The following is a 20928-nucleotide window of genomic DNA, read 5'->3' on the forward strand; positions in this document are numbered from 1 at the left end:
ATCTAAAAGTTACGGAGCGTTTCAATTATCATGATGATGGGCTGTGTGATGATCTGCGGGAGAATAATTGTAACTTTCTAACGGTTTGAAGTAGATTATTCGGAAGCTATGGTTCGATTCAGCGCGTTGTCCTCGTGCTCTTGGATATGCGGTGTGTGTGTGTGAAAGTGCCGTAGGTCGCGCCTGCGATCGGTAACGGTGATAACGGTTAACATTGCTCGCCTTCTCCTGCCGAGAAATAGGTGAAATTGTGGTAGTACTTGTAGTATCTGGAAGTACTTTGTCTACATATATGTTTTTGAGTGATTCAAATAGGTTACATGCTCCATTTGATCAGAATTTCTTCGTCATGTAGGTTTTTGAAATATTTTTGAAATATCATTTCATTCGTTCTCAGAAGCGATTTGTACTACATGTGTGTACTCTTCTGTTTCATTTGTTTGTCCTGTTTGCAGAGCTACTGGTCTATTTGGTACCACTCGGTATACATGTAGAACATACAAATACATATTGAATGTCTGTGTGTGTGTGTGTGATGTGGAAAAATAGTTTGGCAGAGGTATTTCAGGCACATGACTGGGCTGTGACAGACTCACAGGGAGCAGATAAAGATAGAGAGAGGGGGAGAGAGGGAGAGGGAGGAGAGTCTTACCAGTCAGTCTGAATCTCTCTCAGCCTACACAATCTCCCAACACAACCTCAGGCTCAGTAATGTTGTAAAGGCTGCGAGTGTGAGCTCTACCTTCTTCACACGCTATCACCTTCTCGAGGACGCACACAGGACACACCTGGTGAGTAAACCTCTGTGTTGCTGTTACTGTTTAAATTTGCCTCAAGAAAAAAATACATCTATTTGAAGCTGAAGACTTTTAAGGGTAGATGCTCTTGTCAGATGGAGATTACAATTTACAGAGATTACCACTGTGTTGTAGTTATGCAGCGGTAACTTGTTGTTACAGGAGCTAAAATGAGCCACGAGGGTCTTTTGATTCGGTAATCTTTTAATTCCTTTAAGCTATCAGCTGCTTGCGGCGTCCTAGCAGGGGTCTGGCTTTGTCCAACAAGACTTTTACTCACACGGACAAGATAACACTCAAAACAGCAGCTACGGCTACAAAGTCACATCTCGTCCCATTTTCACGCTCTCAAAAAAAAATCACATTTAAAACACAGAAATGAACATGTTTAATTAAAACTGACAAGCTGCAAACTACATGTATTTGGGTGTAATTAATGTATGTACACATTCACACACTCCCACGTACATGCTGATGTTCTGGGCTGCCTGCAGAAAACCAGGACACCACGCACCCTCTCCTTCCCACTCATTTCAGCACATATGGCAGAGCTGGGTAGGGAGGACTCATTTTCACACCTCTATCCAGACCTGAAAACCCTCTGCTATTACCTTTTATATGGACTAAGTTTGAGTGATATTTTTGTTATACAGAAAGATATTCATTTTAGCTCCAGAGATTTAGTAGCGTAATCCAGCATTCCCTTAGTTAATGGAATAGCTAAACATTTAGCTAGATATGCTTTGTGTTACTCTGAGTGAGATGTTCAGATGGATATCAGCCTCATACATGTGTGTTAAGTACAGAGCTGGAGTCAAGGCACGATTAGCCTAGCCTAGCTTAGCTTAGCTTAGACTAGAATCACTGGTAAACACCTAGCCTGGCTCATTCACTAAACAGCCAACTACCAATGGTTGTATTTGTTTAATCCGTACACAAAATGTAAGGAATTTACAGCAATGTAAAAATAAAGGTTCATGATTTAAGGGGGAGTTCAGTGCTGGAACCGTTTCTTGGCACCAGCATTAAGCTTAAGAATCAGATCATTTTCTCAGAAGTGGATCAAGAACAAACCAGAGCTAATAGCAAAGTGAATATTGGACGTCCACAAGTTGGCAACAAACACAACTCCAAATGAATGCATGTAACTGCTGCATGTGTAAATATTCAACGCTTTGCTAAAACTCCAGCAGTATAATAAGCCATTTGAACTTCATGAGGCCAAAATCACATGATATGATATCTCATATAACTATTGGAAAGAAAGTGAATATGCATAGTTCCCACATCGTGTTTTGCTTTAAATTCTTGAGTAAATACAAAAAGTATTAAGTAATAAGTCTGTTTGAAAACATCCATTGTGGGTCATGAAGTCAACGTATTAGTGCCTCTATAATGACTAAATTCAAGACACTTATTTAACTGTGGAAAAGACGTTCAGATGAAATTAAATATGGTAATGCTGTTAATGCTACTTTTATGTTAAATTTCTCCCACAATGGCTTGGTAGAGTCAGATATATATGGACCACTAAATGGACCACTGAGTGTTTTTAGCAGACCATGCTGCAGACTTGTGAAGGTGTCTGCTGTTAGCCTGTGTGCTGTTTATCCACCAGAGATCAGATTAAGGGATTAGAAGTCAGGAGGACCTTGGCTAAATGGCTAGACAGACAGGAAGATATTGGGGTCATACCAATGGGATTGGTTTCTGGCATGGATCACGTACAGAGCACTGAGAGGTATTTTACTCCACTCTAAAGGCAGAAGAACTTGATACAGGAGTACTATGACTGAGGAAGCTTTTAAATCTAAAAGTGCCTCGAACCCCACTGTGGGGATCTACTGCTGGTTAGAGTATTTTCACAGAAGTAAAATACTTCACAGTCAGGTTAGGAGCGGTTTATTAAAACTCTTGAGCACTGCCATGCTTTTGTTTGGTTCATCGTTGTTTGAACTTGAATGGCATCGATACAAGACGTCTAAAAAATCAAAACATCTTACCTTCTCCAAACTACTCAGGGGATTATCCAAACTAACCTGGTAACCAAACACAAGCCAGAGAGAGACAGGTGTTGACATTTGTAGCTTCCTCTTTATGGAGCATACTGGGACTGACATCATTCAGAAGGCAGGGTAGGCTAATGCCATACTTCCACTTGTTCCTTTTTGGTTTCCCATTGGCAAAAGTTAAGAATAGTACCTTTTACCTTTTACCCGTTGCCATCTTTGTTTTTTTGTAACCGATGAACAGAAGTTACCATATTTGGAATGCGGAGGAGTGACGAAGTGACTCTTGTAGTGGCAGCGACCTGTTAATCACAGTAAGCCCGCCCTAAAGCATATTCCACTTTATGGTCTAGGACCATCATTTATGAAATGAACATCATGCTGTGAAGACTTGAAACTGGAGCGTGAGACCATAAACTCATGTTTACAATGTTTACTGAGGTAATAAATCAAGAGAGAAGTAGAGTCATTTTCTCATAGACTTCTATACAACCAGAGGAGTCGCCCCCTGGTGGACATCAGAGAGAATGCAGCTTTAACACACTTCCGCATCGGCTTCACTCAGCAAAACCGGAGGTTGCTGCCCGGGGAAAACATAGTTTGCGTTGTGTTGAAGATGATGTCACTGCAGTATCATGTGGCGTCACTATGACTATGACATTGAGGGGGTACTATTTACAGAGGCAAGTCGAGCTGAGTAAAACAGGGTCCAGATTTGTGTTACATTGCTTTATGTTACTGGGAACTAAACCCAAACAAACAACATACAAAAATACAACATGTCAACTCTGACCCAAAGACAGCCTTAGCTCATTCAGATGATATGATGTTTTCATGGTCCTTAGACAATCACCGTATGCAATGCATTCACTGTAAATAAACAAGTCATCAGTCAAAACACTTCCTTGAAAGCATAAATCTCACTGTTGTTTTGCTCACCTAGGTTTGTTTTACAGACAGCCACAGTGGCAGAGGGTGTTTTCTTACCACTGGCCACAGGGAATTAATAAGCCCACTTGAGCTTGTTGCAGTGACACTTTGTTTTGCTTTGAAAAGAGAAACCCTTAAATAATGAGTGATTTGGGGCATAATGGCTGGGGATACAAATGTGGCAATTCAGAAAAAGAAAAAAACACTTTTGGCTTTACTCATGGTCAGACAATATGTCATACAAACTAGTTTGTTTCAATAATACTGGAACCTTTACTAACTCACTGCCTCTTTTATATCTTCCCAAGTGAGTCTGAGGATCAAACACAAGGCCTTTTTGTCATAGTTTTGTTTTTCACCCATATTCAGCCATTCTCATGATTACATTCTACCAAACATTTATCTTGTCATTTCCACTGGTTTCAAGCCATGCCTCTAAATATAGTGTATGCAACTGGCTGCTCACAGCCTGAACACTCATCACTGTGCCAAAACCATGAACTCAGCCTCTCAGTACATTGTTTTGAGTGTAATGAGAGGCAGCTTTTACAGGGGATGGGAGAAGTGAAAGTCTACAAGCCAAGAAGCTTTGGAAACTGCCCAAACAGCATGTGCATGCCAGCGACTGTACTTTTGGCTAAATGGAGCACTGTACACCTTACCAGTGCTGTAAAGGCACCCGCAGACTGGAGTGGGCTCACGTGGCTTTGTTCTCCATTAGTATGTTCCCATGGCCTTGAAATAGTAAATGGACTGTACTGGTTTAGCACTTTTCTAGTCTTCCGACCACTCAAAGATATTTAACACTACATGAAGCTCTAGCGTAAATTCAGTCAGGAAGACTATACTCTTGCATGCCTCAGCCCGTAGTTTATTTCTCATACATCTGCCATTCATGCATGGCAGATGTATGCACACTCATAATTTCCTTGCTGTCATTGTTCGGGGCTGTTGATCATGACATCAGCTGTCCAGATCAGCTGGTCTCTTCTATCCAATAGCATAGAAGAGACCAGTTACATCGTTGGACTTTCATCTTGCTGCTGAGTCTCTTAAATACGACTGTCTCTCTACCTTCAGTACGTTCATGATGCTGTTACGCAACCCTCCACCTCCCCATCTCCGCCTAATCTTCGTAGATTCATCATCTTCATCAACTCATCATTCTATCAGCCTCATCAGCATCACCACTGAAGATTTTATCTTCACATATTATTTGTTCACAATAAACAATTATCTTTTCTAATCTGACTTGTCTCTCCTGATTGAAATGTCATCATTCACCCATTGCCAACTGCAGGACTCTCTAACATTCATACTTTCATTCACACACCGTAGGCACAGGAGCAATTTTAGGGTTAAGTGTCTTGCCCATGGACACATCTACCACTGCGCCACAGTCGTAGAGCCCCATGTGTCATGGACTCTTCTCCCCGGTGTCCCTGCTCAATCCAGGCATTTCATCAGTCTAGGTGAAAATGTCCCAAGTTTTTCTGGCATAAAATAAACTAAACACTGATTGAGAACACACCTCCAAACGCATTCAGATTATGTCTGAATCCAATTGTTGACTGCAGTTAACACTTGGCATCATAGCGTACATTCAAGGTATGGATTTCTGACTATATGTTTACCCAATGTGACTGACAGGTGTTGAAGGTATTCTTCCTACCACTGGCTCTTTTACAGGAGCAATGTGTCACCAGCTGCAAACGCATGCAGAGTCTCTGATGCACACAGTGTCAGGTTGGTCCAGCTGTGAGCCAGGCAGGGCCTCTATTTGCAGCTGTGTGGGATCAGGCCTCCATAGTGTCAACAGGTGGACAGGCTAAGCAGCAGCATGCCATTAAGTAGCTTCCCCTCCTTCCAGAGATTGTGCTACACTTACCTTACTGTTCAGCCCAGCACGTACAAACATACATAGACACACATTTCAAACTGTGGCTACACAGACACGATACCTTCTCTTATTTGATATATTTCCTCTATTTTGGTTCATCTCTCTCTGCGTGAGATGTTGATGATAAAAAGATGTGACACCAACCTTTTCCTAACCTTTTAACCTCTAAGCCTATTTTTAGGCCTCTGCTCGAAAAATATATATATATTATTATAGTCAGTGTGCTTTTGCACAGGTCTTTGTGCTACAAAGCCACACTGAATTACAATATAACAAAAGAGATGACATAACCATAAGGAACAGCACAAACACATACATAACTAGCTTCACAGGATAAAAGCAGATTTGAATAGATGAGTTTTAAGTGCAGTTTTGAAAGTGGCGAGTGATGGAGAATGTCTGAGGTGCTGGAGGAGGGAGTTCCAGAGGGAGAGGGCAGCAATGGAGGAGAAGGCCCTGTCTCCCCAGGTCCGATGCTTGGACAGAGTAGGGGGGGTAAGGAGGTTGGCATCGGTGGATCAGAGGTTGCGGTTCGGAGCGTGTCGATGCAGGAGGTCTGAAAGCTATGAAGGGGCGAGGTTGGGAAGGGCTTTGTATGTGATGAGAAGAATCTTGAACTGGATTCTTTGCTGTATGGGGATCCAGTGGAGGTTTGGAAGGACTGGGGTGATGTGGTCTCTGGTGGAGTGGGAGAGCAGACGGGCAGCTGAGTTCTTGATGTATTGTAGTTTGTTGATGATTTTGGTGGATGAGCTACACAGGATGCTGTTGCAGTAGTCCAGTCGAGAGGTGACGAAGGCGAGGATGAGTGTTTCAGCGGCTGAGGAGGAGAGGGAGGGGCGTAGATGAGCGATGTTTTTGAGATAAAAGAAGGCGTTTTTTTGCGATGTGATTGACGTGGCGTTCAAAGGAGAATGAGACTCCAGTTGTGGTTGCATAGGATTGTTTTTAACTCCAGAAGGTTGTCAAGTCAAAATATCAAATGGGATTGAAAAAAGATAGATTTCCAAATTTCACCACTTGTTTTTATCTGAGAAAATATTCTGCTACAATCCATATGTATTTCATTTCAAAGTTTTCACTGAGATAAAAAAACAATTAACTGTTTGGTTACATCTACATATTCAGCCATAACACTAAAAATATTTTAGATAACAATACAACAAACTGTGACCGGCTGTCACTCATGTTTCCACTGTTGTCTTCTTGAGTGAGACTCTTTCCATAGTGTCAGAAACACAACAGGAACAATCTGTCAGAGGCAAAAACAAGCACTTTAGTGAATGTAAATGAAGGCGCCAGCTTGCCTCGATAGGTTTACATTGCAGCCGAAAATCAGAAATTGACGTCGACGTCAGTCACTTAGATAAATACATGGGAAAATAGGAGTTGAGGACATTGAGGTAGAAAACAATACTAATGTTATGGAAATGTATTTAATTTTTTTATCATACATTAAGCTAATTTGTAATGCAGCAGGAGTTTATCTACACAACTATTTATTTATTTCCAGTCTCTTCCTGCTTCTTCTTTGCAGACGTGTGTGTTGCTGAGTAACGTGCTCACGAGGCGGTGGATGTGAATCCAGAGCTCTCTTTTCAAACAGCACTGTGAGAGGTTTGTCAGGTGCATCTTCACCTTAGTGATCATGTTGTTGTCCACTGATTTACTGTTGTGCATTATAAAAGAGAACACCGACACAGTCACGTTACATTCCCTGCAGTCATTGTGCCATTCCTTAGGCCTCGATGAATCATCCATCCGACATGTGACACAGACACGCTACTTTCAGTCTCCCTCCCTGTCAAGGCTGATATACGCAAATCCATATTGTGTGATAAATCATCGGTGGCCGACACAGACATTGTTAAACTTTCACACAGTCTGCAGACCGTTTACAGAGTATGATTATAATGTGACAATAAGTACACATGCAGTCACTTTATAGGTTTGTGTGAATGTACAGTGTATGCAGTGCAACACTGTCGAAACACATTTTATGAAATGGAAAGGTTTCTAAAACTCTTATTGCTATCGGCGACCGTGGTGCACGGTAAGTGTGTTACTATGGTAACTGGAGTAACGTCCTCTCGATGGGTGGTTCATTTGTGTTCGCTGTTCTGAAATATAAGACACGTACCTGTGTGTAGGCAACGATAGAAGTTATTTGTTTGTAATTGTAACGTTAGTAATATTTCTTTATGTTCATAGAAGAAGATGAAAGTAAACATGTATGTATCGTTCAGGACTCGCTCAGAGACCACCCTGACCACAGACATGTGTTTTCATATATTTATGACTTTACAATACCTCAAATTTGTGAGTTTTTCTCATCTTTATTCTCGCAAATTAAAAGTATTTTCTAAAAATATAACCCCCTTCCACCAAATCAGTTATATAATAATATATGTGTTTACCTTCAATGGCTTTAAACACCGTGAACATGTGTGGACATTTCTTCCTTTTATATTAGGGTGAGATCTTTATATTATGTTGCTGCTGTTGATGTCTTAACCAACTCATTTGTTTCTTACCAAAATATTTTTTTGTCTGATATTTGCCATGTATGTATTGCGATACAGCCAAGTGAGTGCATTACTTAGTAAGGCAGACATAATGCATAGTTAGTGGAGTGAAGGGTAGTGTGGTTTAGTGTAGTTTAGTGTATTGTAGTTTAGTTTAGTGTATTGTAGTGAAGTTTAGTGTAGTGCATTTTAGTTTAGTGTAGTGAAGTTCAATGTAGTTTAGGGTTAGGGTTAGGGGTTGAGGCTTCAGAGGGTTTTAAAGGATGTACTTTATCATGATATTATATTATCATTGTATCAGTGGCTTAAATGGTCTTAAAATTACAATAATATTGTTTATCGCAATTATTTAAACAAAATTAGTTTTTGTGACAGGCCTTCAGATGTTTTTTTGACACAAATAATATTTCCAACATACAGTGAAGCCAAATATATAGCTGCATATATAATAGCAAATGTAAGAGCCACAGTTACACAAATGAGCACACGTTCGAGTTGATGCTCTCTGCCTGAGTTGTGAGTTGTCCAGATTTCACTTTAAGTCAATGTCATTTAGCCAGACATTGCTTTTTCATAAACTCGGCATAGCGTGTGTCTGTCAGGACGCCATCATGGAGGAGAGACAGAACACCAACACAGTCATGTTACATTCCCTGCAGTCATTGTGCCATTCCTTATAGGCCTCAATGAATCATCCAACGCTAACCGTCACCATAGCAGAAGGTCAAACCTGGCGTCAAAGGATTTACAGAAAAATTTGCGGGTAATTGAGGAAGGCTTGGCTAGATAGCTAACTCTGGAAGGTAGTGTTGTAACTGAGCAGTGCTCTAGTTCTAGTGTTAGGTGAGTGTTTATGCTCCACTGCGTCATCGAGCCACGATTCCAGACCCACCGAAAAAATCCTGAACACAGAAATGGTGAAAAACTGTTTAACGGTCAAACTCCATATGTTTTAAGTAGGGCTGGGCAAAATAACGCATTCATCAATTAACGCCGACAATTATTTTATCTCGCATTAACGCAGTTTTTACTGGGCAGCGAGCGGCGAACAGCTGTTTTCGTGCAGCGTCTCTTCCTGCTGCTGCCTTTTAGAGTTTTTAAAGTTGTTTTGTTTGGAATATGTATAATAAGCATATCATTTAGTTATCGCCACTGAGAATTTAACAAGCATATTAAAAAAAAATGAAAAAAAACATGACGTAGATAGGTTTGCAGTTTTCAAGGTTTATATTTCAAATTGCATCTATAACACATGAAAATAAAGTTCTCAACACCGGCTGAATATCTATTATCAGAATCATTATAACTGTGTTATAACTGCTACTGTGTAAAGAGAATCCTGCTGTTAAAAAGCACCTTATTTGTTTAAAGTGTTTGCAAACCAAATGTTATTGCACTTTTGTTCATATAGCAGCACTTTTAAACTAAAAGTGCGCAATACACTACTTTTGAATTCATGATTGAATTTTGCGCATAACAATGCGATTAATCGCGATTACAAATTGTAATCGTTGCCCAGCACTAGTTTTAAGCAATTATTTTTGTAGTGAGTTTTGTAGTGACAAGAGTGGGCGTAATTTGAAATCCCCCTTTAGGCTCAACCTCTTATTAAGCTCCATTACTTGTCTATGTATTTAACATGAAAGGTCTTGAAAAGTCTACGTTTTCGCTCCTAAGGTTGGAGCCTTGAATCTATTTGAAATAATATTTTGATTCGTATTGGCCTCTCACTTCCTCCTCCTACCGCTTCATTCACTGTTATGTAATCTGTCTGTCTCGTAGGCCATCATGGAGGAGGCTGACCTGCTGAGGGAGAGGCTCCAGGCCATCACGGTGAGTATCCGTCCTGTGGGCTGGATGCCGATGTAAACAGGAAGTAGATTGGTTGCATAATCCTACGTACCAAGTCATTTAACATTAGCAGCTGACTCATACCTTCATCTTCAGAGTCCAATAAGGTATCTTACTGCACAAAGTTAACAATGAAGTCCACACAACATTCCTCATTTAGTAGACTCCAAATCTTCACTTTGTCTGTCAGTTGCGATGTCTCTTGAAAGCCGGTCGGCTTCGCTGCCCGCAAGATCATGCAAGTTCTTTTTGATGCTCCAAACGAGTTCCTCACGCGTGACTGACATGGCGCGCTCTCACCAATGAGGCAGCGGTGCGGTTCCCTCGGCAGAATGAAGGCCCTGCTCCGGGTCTTCTCTCCCCCTGTTGGACACCCACCAGCTGTCGTCCCGGCTGCAGCGATGTCACCTTGCCTTGGCCTCGTGGTTCTGGTATCGCCGGATCTACTTCTCTGGATGCCTCCGATGAGAGAGATGAGAGAGATCCCGGACGAGCCCCCACAATTTGATACGGGTTTTGGGTGTGCCACATTCAGTTCATCTTGGGATCTGAATCTGTGCTGCCTAGATACTCTAACTCAGCCATTGTTTAAACTCCAGTCAGCTTCCCAGACTCATGTTACCAGAGTCTCTGTGCTCGACAGTCAGACACAGACACAGACAAAGCTATAAATATCAGCAGGCGTCATCAGCAGGGAGATCCCCTTTCACTGGGGCTTAGTGATCCAAGATCCACAAGCTAATCTTAGCCCGCAGTGATCCCCCCTCACTGTGACATCCAGGAACACAAGGCTTTTTGATGCTGGGTTAAAGCCATTAAGCGGTGTGTTTGTCTGGGATCATCCAGTCAGGACACGTATCTGTCAATTATAAAGTGACTCTAAGTGTCCAGCTGACAATTAAAACCTATATGAGATGAATTGTCGGTCTGCACGAAAGGATGTTCTAGTAGTTGTAGTGAACAGGTGGACACACACACACACACACAGGTAGGGTCGGGTCATGAAGGTTGTGTTGCTGTCTAGTTATTTATGGCTGTCCTGCTGTCAGCTGGAGGTTGAAGTGTCAGTAAGACAGCACAACAGGTGGAATTGTTTCCATGTTGTAAAATGTACACATGATGCGAGTTTAATGTTAAATTGTTATTAAAATGTTTTAATTTCTCCCCAAAGGACAAAAGAAGAATCCAGGAGAACATCGCCAAGAAAAGGAGACAGATTGATGAAGAGAAATTAAACCTCCAGTACATAAAGGTACTTTTTACTGTTTAACAGAAGAAAAGTACCATCCAGGAGAGAATGTTGTGCATCGTTCTGACATCTTATTGTGGAAATGGGTCTCCAGCAGACACTGAGCAGAGACTGCACAAGACTACCAGGAGCAACTCTGGGATGAAGTTCTTGTGATGTGTGACTGATAACACTGCAGCAGTCCCTGTTTCATTTGTGTACAAACTCAGACATAATCTCAAGCAAGGCCAGACCTTAACGTCACAAGTATTAAAAGGAGTCCCTCTGCATCAGCTTTATGTAATATCCTTTTTATTCTACCCCAACACCTTACTACTGTCACACTTCCTCTTCTGGCCCACAGCGTTCCACACTGATCAGAGTGATGAGATTAAAAGCAAAACGCAGGGCATAGAAGGTCTGATGGGCACATCCACACTGTTATCTTCTCTGGCGTGTGTGGCTGGACAGTAACAACACGTACACACTGTTTGAGTCAGTCACACTGATACTGTAAAATGAGGGGGAACAAACATTAAGTCACGCTTATAAACACTGACACAATGCACAGTGCATCTTTGGATTGTCTCAACAGTGTGACAAACCTGCAAATGCAATCTTTGTCTCCTTACGTTTCTCAGTGTTGCTAACCTGATATAATCTAATAATAATCTAATATTAGATTTCATGAGAAGTGCAGTTAAGAATCAGTGTTCTGTGACATCTGTGATTTTGTTCACGTCTTACTGACAAACTGATCTCATGTCCTCTTTAATTAAAGATACTGAAGATGTGGTGCATTTGTTAATTAATACACTGATTATGTCTGGAGTCCCACATTAACTGAGGAAGATATGCCACCTTTTAATTGGTGATACATGCTTAAAGAAGATATGTTTAGCAATGACTACATTGATATTAGCTGTAGAACTCTGCACTTACTGTTTACTGAACTCTGTACTTACTGAGGGATGGAAACTCTGAGGGCATCTAGTGGAGAAGGGGGAGATGACAAGGTGACAAGATGAATTGCGTATAGACCTCTAAATCATGTGGGCAGTAACACTCGGTGTGTTTGATTGACAGAAGAAAGCCCTGAGGGAGCAGTGGCTGATGGATGGTCTGAGTCAGCAGTCGGAAGAGGAACAGGAGGCCACGAGGCTTCAGGCTCGGGATGAACAGCAGCAGAGTGATCAGCTGCAAAGCAACATCCTCAGGTACCTCCCACACAACGGGCAGAGAGTGAAGGCATTCGTATTGGCTTAAGCTGCACTGATACTTGAGAAGACCGAGTGAAACCTCATGATCTCAGTAGAGAGAATCAGTCGCTGCAGAAGCAAATAGTTTCTATCCATAGAAATGGAAAAGAAGTTGAAATGAATGCATAGTTTGAAATATATTTGCCTCATAAAAAATAGTATGCTTCATACGTAACATAATGTTATTCTCGATAACAAGGGTGTAGGTTTGGTTTTAGAAGTAAGCGGGACACGATAAAGTAAAAATTAAAAAAAAAAAAAAAAATCAATTTGGCAAAAGACGAATTACGAGTAAATGTGTTGTTGTTATAGTTATTACTGGAGCACTAACTCTGCTATTACACCACCCAGTCTGCTCCTAGCTAATGTCCTGTCACAGAATAACTCAGGTTAACCCAACAACAAGACATCGGTCCCCATCATTATTAGAGTGAGTGATGAAGTTACATCATTATTAGAGTGAGTGATGAAGTTCCATCATTATTAGAGTGAATGATGAAGTTACACTGTTGGTTGAATGATGAAGTTACACTGTTGGTTGAAGATATCAGTGAGCACACCTAACCCAATATTACGGCTTTGAATAAGATGTTTGCTGGTAAACGGGTGATGATGCGTTCGCTGACCTCATCGTCAGCTCGGCCTTTTCGAAATATGTGCAGCCGATTCCACTCTAATCCCCATTTTGGCCGACGTTACTGTGTTATTATGGATCTGTGAACGCAAATCGATCCCTGTGTCAATGGTGGAATGTCCGTCTGTGTGCGGGATAATGGACCTCACTCCAAATCATCTGTAAACTCAGACATCGTGTCAATGTACCAGGTCTTTGTTTAAAGCAAGGCTTATATTACAGACAGGGCTTAATTTAAATTCAATTCAATTTGTTTTGGAGAGCCGTCTGTAGAATATTTGACATGGGATTTGGCCTCTGATGTCATAAATTGCCTCGATAGTGCCCCCTACAGTCTAAACAAGCAGCAATATTTATATTAATCACCTATGACATGTGCAAAGTTCCATGAGTTTTTGAGCGACTCACGCCACAGAAAAATTCCTTTTTCATGGCACATGACGACAACATTCAATGAAAACTATATAACAATATTCAGGATGAAAGATTATCAACTTATTATTATAACAGCTGCTGCTGTTAATTCAGACGACCGCTTGTTTCAGTCATCAACATGGTTCATATCTCTCTTTTACAGAATAGAGGAGGAAATCGAGGCCTTGGAAACACAGGAGCTCAACATCTCTGCCAATGAAGAAGTAGTTCTGAAACGTTTAAAAGAGGTGGAGAGGACAGCTGAGGACATTATCAAGGTAGGCCCAAATAAACCTCGTGTACTGTGCTTGCTCTACTGGCTCTTAGCCTGCTGTGTGTTGCTTACTGATTACCTCTGCTACAATATGCAGCTTTTCACCTTGAGGCAATGAATCACGAGGACATCTAAAAATCCTTAAGCTGTTAACAAACATCATTTGCTGGTTCCTGATGTGAGAATAAAGTAAATTTCACAACATGGGTTTGTATATTTTAAACGTAGCCAGGTTTCCATCAAAATGTATCGCACATTTAAACCGGATTTTGAGAAAATCTGTAAAAGAAAATACGAATGATTGCTTGTTTTCCATCCACTCCAGTTGAGCGATTATCAGGAGTTGGTTTAATGAGATAAGTGGTTCTTCAGTAAGAAAACCATCATAGCACTGCAGAGGAAGAGGGCACAACAAGATGACGTCATTAACAGAGCTCCAGTCGCCAACTGTGAAAAACAATGTGGAACACTGGTTGTAAATATGATATTTGTGTTAGTTTAATGACTAATGTGAGGAAGATTACAACAGATGTGGAGCGATGAGCACACGTCTCTTCAGCTGAGCAGAAGCTTCAGTGGACATTGAAGTCACATGTTTTTATAAATGTCAACGTTCATGAACTAAATCTGTTTCCATTGCCTGAACGTGTCGGGACAGATACATTCAGTTGCACTTAATTAAAGGCTGTTTCACTGGTGTTCTGTTGATGAATCACTGTCTTCAGTGTGACATTTATTTTGTCACAATGAATATGAAGCTTATAGTTAACACATTTTTTGAAATCGGTGCTTCACGGTTGAAATGTAATTATTTTGTCAGTAGAGAGCGTTTCTCAGTAAAAGTTGAAGAGTCAGGTAGAAGCAACTCTTTAATCATCTATAGTGCAGGCTTCCCAACTCTAAATGGTACGTAGCCGTGCATGTGAGCGTGTTATTGGGCGTTCGGACTGAAAACAGCACTGCAGCTAAACAGTGCAGGAGGCCGCGTTGGTGAAGGCAATGTGACTTCAGCTACAGAGACAATGAGATGCAATGCATGGTTGTCCGTTTGAAGGTTTAAAGCTGCACAGCGGTCGATGTACCTTGAGAGAGTTCAAGCGTTCCATCACGATCACCGCACTATATTTCTACATCACAAAGTCTTTTGGAATATAAATGTGTGCATATTTGATTTGTCAATGCAGTTTCATGTTGCATCATTATCCCACCCACTTAAGTTTAGAACACGTTCTGCTACATCTGCCAGTGTTACTGTGTGTGTAATTATGGAAACAGTTATAGCAAACACAGTCATGTCTTCATTTAATTCACCTCTCGTTTCCAAATGTGCTTTTGTTCTTTGAAACAATTAAATCATACATTGAAAAAATAAATTCAACTCTGGAAATGATGGATATTAGTTTGCTGCAACTCAAGAGTTTGAGAGCCCGGTATGTTATCACTCCAGCTACATGTCCCGCACAGCCACAAGTCCGCTCACTGCACATCGGTGCTTCAATCTCACAATGCTCTTGGAGGTTATATACAAGTTGTGACTGTCAAACGTGTGGGTTAGAGGAGTCGGAATTTCTTTCTGTGAATATACGATATATATCGTCTTTCTGCTCACCTCACACTGGCTGTGGCTCTTCCTCTAATCTGGGCTTGTTTCTAACAAGATGCGCTGTCTGAGGCCCGTGTGGGTGTGCTTTGGATTGCTCACATGGTGGGTGTGCAGCGCACGAGGACTAATGTGCATAATTTGCTTTCTGGTTGCTGTCTGAAATGGCTGTGCCTTTTTAATGTGACTCTGGCATGAAGTTCTGATGCAGCATTAATCTGCAGCACTGCTGTGACGTTGACCTACTGCTTCTCTGACCACTTTGACCCTCAACTACTCTGTCTTCACATGTAGGAGCTAAACGCAGACTTCCAGGCAGGTAAACACTTTTGTAGCATTTTCGTGTGTGTGATTCTTTTCAGTTTTCCTTTTCACTCGAAAATAAAATCTGTGACTAGACTTTATTACCATGCGTTATCCATAGATCTGATATTATTTGACATGTGTTATTAATTAACAATAATGAATGTTAGTGATTACTCATACATTTATATACTAAACCTTTTACCCTTTAACCTTTATTGTTTATCATTCAGACACACAACTAATGGCTTACTTACTTATTTGTTTAAGGTCACATTATGAGATCATGATTTTATTTATATTATTAATCATGTATATTCTGCCAGTCAGCTGAAATCAACGGTTTTACTTTCTTGAAATAACAAATCTGTCTATCATTGGTTAAAGACTCTGGTCTTTCTGACCACATTTCTATTTTTGGAGAACGTCATGTGAAATAACTTCTCTGACTCTTCATAATTCTCCTACTCTTCGTTCTCTTTCCTCGTCTCTCTCCTGCGTGAAAGTCTCACTCGAGTCAGGAAACTTGTCAGAATATTTCATCACACGATGTGATTTACAATGCATGTAATTGGCCGGTGTGTTTCCTGCACGTTGAAGCTATTTCTTGATGGATAAAACCATACGTAGTTTATCCATCCATGAAGGTAGGTGCATCTCTGAACTTGAACGTGAAGCTAGGCTGACCTCATCCTGACTCCAGCCCTGTACTTTACACACAGACATGAGATGATTTCAATTTTACTCTTAAAAAACTCTAAACAACTTCATCTTTTCTATATTTATCTAACTATGACATAATCCATACCATAATAATGGTTTAACACCTCGCTATAACAAAACCCTCATACGATGATCTGATGACTCTCTCTCCCTCTTGGCGTTTTAAGTGTTTCTTTTTCTCCTCAGATGAGATACATCATGCCCCCCCACCACTCCCAGATATCCCATCATTCATCCCACTGACACCAACAAAAAACCCTCCTGTGCATGAGCCTGTTAGTGAAGAACCAAAGAAAGGTACACACGTCATCTAATCACTACTTGTGCTGAAAATCAGATCCGGTTATAAAAAGTCTGAATTCGTGTTTTGTTAGTTCTCTCCGCAAGACGTCAATCAAATAACTTTTAAAATATTTTTTTCAAAATGGAGCTCGGATCGATCGGTGCTATTCTATGCTAACATTGTAGCAGCTCCAACAACACTCAAAATAACGTCATCTAGGCATAAATACGGCAGCGTTTGTACCATATGCTTCACACACATACATTTATACACATAGTGTCGTCTGGTCTCTACTAATATGAGGTATCGTAGAGCTCTGGGTGCACACCTACAATATATTTTTCCTGATTAAACAACGGCAGGATGTCAGTGATGACAGGAGGAACATCTCAACGCTGATAAGCTTTCGCGACACAGCGTCTCCCAATATTTTGCCCTAGTTGAAAAATTGCAACTTGCGCGCATGAGGCAAATTCTTATTATGCTTTATTCGCGATGTCAGTGACATGGCATTGAGTTTTATTTATTTTCCAAGCTTCATCCAGTGACCTTCATCTAAGTCTTTTCTCCATTCCAGCTACGTTTGCGATGGAGATCAGTGTGGAGCATGATAAGAGAACAGGCAAAAGTCAGGTGGTCTCTACAGCAACCATCACCCCGGAATCCATACAAGAGAGGGGGTTAAAGGTGTATGACGATGGGCGCAAGTCCGTATATGCTCTGCACCAAGACAGAGTCAAAATGCACAATGGAGCAGTTGGAGCGATGACGCCCACAGAGGTGGAAGAGCTGCTGCATCAGGCCACAGAGAAGAATGTGCCCACTGAGGTGCAGTACCATCAGCCTGTCTACTCTCTAGCCTACACAGGGAGCAGCAGGCCTTCAACACCCAGGACACCAAGACAAACCCCAACACCCAGCCCCTTTCAGAGCTCAGTCTCATCCAGAAATGGAGCTCAAATCCTCAGAGAGGAAAGCCAAGGCAGCCAAGACCTGGAAACATGGAAAACCACAAGCAAATCACCCAGCCCTAGCCTCATCCAACAGGACTCTATGTCAAGAATCCAAAGACTAAGAGAAGAAACCACGTGGCCCTACCCCCATATTCCAGGACAATCCAAGAGTGACAGCCATCGAATTTCACAGCCTCACTTTGGTGCTAAAACTCTACAAGGACTCACCAACAGAAAGATGGATGCGGGCAGTCCAAACCTAGCAGCTCTTGTGTCAGTCAAAGCCAGGTCTGAAGGAATACCAGCTCCCACACAGCCATTCTACACAGGTATAGATGGCTACAGTCCTTCACTAGCCAGCCATAAGCCTGGGGTTGATCCTGATGTTTTGACAGAGAGCTCAGGTGATGTTAAGAGACATTCAGCCTTCTGTGCAGAAAGTATTGCCTCTCTGAATCTCATCAACACCCTGCCAGAGGAGCTAGAATCAGAACCCGTCACCATGATCTTCATAGGCTATGAAAATGCTGAGGACGAGGATGAAGATGACATCCAGGCTGAGCTGGTTATCATCAGCGGTGATGATGATGACGATGACGAGGCCCATTATGGTCATAATAAAAGAGGCAGGGAAGCGTGTCTCTCATACCACCCAGAGGGATACAAGAGTAAAGTCTTCCAACCCAAAGTATCTCTAGCCAAGGTTGCAGGCTGCAGAGACGTTATTGAAGATACCAACACAAACCGGGATGATTTAGGGCTCCACAAGCCAACATTCACCCATAATCCTGAGAGACCCAGTCCCTACCTGCAGGGACAGAGGGTGGATGAGTCCGCAAATACAGGCAGCATAAATATGGAGGAGATGAAGCTCTGTTCAACAGGAAGATAAGATGGAACTTCACCACTTCTTGAGAAACTGGGTCGTTGGAGAGGAAATGTAGCAATAGAATTTAGGTGATTTTAAATCTTTCTTTCTTTCTTTTCTTGTCCTTTACCACGTTGAAGGTTTGAGGACTCGAGGAAACTAACTGACAGCCACTGACAGTCCTGACCTGTCCTTGGTGATTGAGAAAGCTTTATTGCCCCCTCCTAGCAAATTAGTTTCATTAGCACAATGTCAAAGCCTGACCACTTTTTGGTTCCACTGTTTAAAATAATATACTTTATAAATGATTCATAAGTCGTTTAAAATATATTTAGTAATGGTAAACAAATCTTTATAGACTAGCTTTAAGCCATTTAAACATTTTAGGTTGCCTGACACAGACTCCCTTTTTAAAGGCCATATAACCTCCTCCAGTATGAATTGCTTTGTCGCTTTAATCTATTAGGAAGACGCCTTTAAAGGACAGGTAGATCTTACTAACATACATATCATCAGACCTTATTAGGATTATTAGAAAGTGAGTAACCCATGACATGCAAACATTAGAGTTAAATTCATGATTATGAATGGCTGACCCACTTTATAACTAGTCATCATGTCTGAGATTGTAAAGATAAATAAATTGTTAATAAATTGAGTTAGTTAACACTGCAGCACTTTGCGAGGAATAGTTATCAAACCAAGTGGCATCTTTGTTATTGCCTTGTTACTGAGCTATTCAATATGGCCAAATGTATGTGGACATTCATTTTGGCCTGGGCCCGTTTCTCCTTGTATATTCTTAGGCCCTCAGCTCAAATGAAGGGAAATCTTAGCACGATAGCATACTGTGATTTTTAAGTGTTCTTCCAACTTTGTGCCAACAGTTTGTGTGTATTCCTTTGTTGTTTCAACATGACTAATGCCCCATGCTCAAAGCTGCTCCACAAAGAAAGGTTTGGTGAGGAAGAACTTGACTGTCCTGCACAGAGCTCTGACCTCAACCCAATCCAACACCTTTGGATGAACTGGAACAGCGACTGTGAGCCAGACCTTATCACCAACATCGGTGTTGGACCTCAATAATACTCTTGTTTCTGAATGGGGGCAAATCTCTGCAGCCAGAAAAACATGTTTAACTATCACACATGAGAGGGATGTTCAGGTGCCTTCATACGTTAATAAAGCCATTTGTTTCAAACTGCAAACATCTGGCTTTTTCATGAAGGTGTTAATCATGCCTGTGTAAACTAACTGTTCTGTGTGCTGTTACTTCCTGTGTGATTAAAAATATTTCTTCATCAACAATGGTGACAGTGTTGTTTTTGGCAGTGGTCCCTAAAGTGAGGTCTACTTGACTGTATTCACCACCAAAGCCAGTTCAATTACAAGAAGGGGAAATGCCACCTATGTCTGAGTACAATTTGAAATATTTTAAATTAAATTAATTAATTAGTGATATTTAATAATGCGTTGGTCTCGACAACCTAATGCCGGGACCGAAACAAGTACACAACTTTTTATCACAATGGAAAAACATGAATATGCTTATGAAGAGGCGTGCATGTCTGCACTCTTCTGTTTAAAGCTATGACAGCAGGTCTGCTCTGAATTCTGTCTTAGACAAGGACTGACAGCTGAGCGAAAGTCACTGCTCTGCTCTTTATGTAAAACACTCAACCCTCGGTTACTTTCTCTCTGTGTCTCTTTGTGGCATTATGAAAAACACGGAGGAGGGTTGGGAAAAAAATGAGGTGGCATCTTAGACATCAGGCTGAGAGGATACAGTTATATAACAGCATTTTGTATGCAAGACAAAAACATGAAAAGTGAGAAACCTAGGGCGATCCATTGTCATCGCTGTTCAATATTCACGCTGTATCTGTCTTTCCATTAGCTGAAAGAGGCTAATAAACCACTTTTGTTCTCCAACAGGAATGCATGTGCCTTGTAAACAGAGAACTTGTATATTTGGGTTGATAGACCATTTTACATGTGTAAACATAAACATTCCAATTTGAGCCAGTTTATCTCCGGTTGCAGTGTATGAAAATGACATAAGCTGACAGGAAGTACACATGGACCCAAGCTGTTGCCTAGCAATGGAGTTTTGTTGATACGGTCAATAAGATGACTCCTAATTCCGCTCATCATGGACTGATCAGAGTCAGTAACACATTGTGGATGAAGCACTTTAAAAAGAGAAAGCAGTGTTACCTCACCTTCTAAAGTAGTTTCAAGGCAGCTGTTCAGTGACACAATGACATTTTTAAAACCGGCTTCTCAACCAAAGATGTATATGTCCAGTACAGAAATGACAGGAGCCATTCGTGGACTGTCAATCCAAGAGTATGAATCTAAAATGCAGAAATCGAAC

The 20928-nt window shown here is 41.2% G+C and overlaps 1 protein-coding gene across 1 annotated transcript; it reads left to right on the plus strand.

Moving 5' to 3' along the window:
* Positions 1–670: 670 nt before the first annotated feature.
* palmdb (palmdelphin b) lies at positions 671–19715 on the plus strand. The gene is made up of 8 exons (XM_079181552.1): positions 671–791; positions 9944–9994; positions 11184–11264; positions 12327–12457; positions 13711–13825; positions 15716–15740; positions 16634–16744; positions 17308–19715. Exons 2-8 carry the CDS (start codon positions 9950–9952, stop codon positions 18573–18575), a joined length of 1776 nt encoding a protein of 591 aa, XP_079037678.1. The 5' UTR covers positions 671–791; positions 9944–9949; the 3' UTR covers positions 18576–19715.
* The last annotated feature ends 1213 nt before the right edge of the window (positions 19716–20928 follow it).

This window comes from Pholis gunnellus (genome assembly GCF_910591455.1).
Source record: "Pholis gunnellus genome assembly, chromosome: 20".
Classification (NCBI taxonomy): domain Eukaryota; kingdom Metazoa; phylum Chordata; class Actinopteri; order Perciformes; family Pholidae; genus Pholis; species Pholis gunnellus.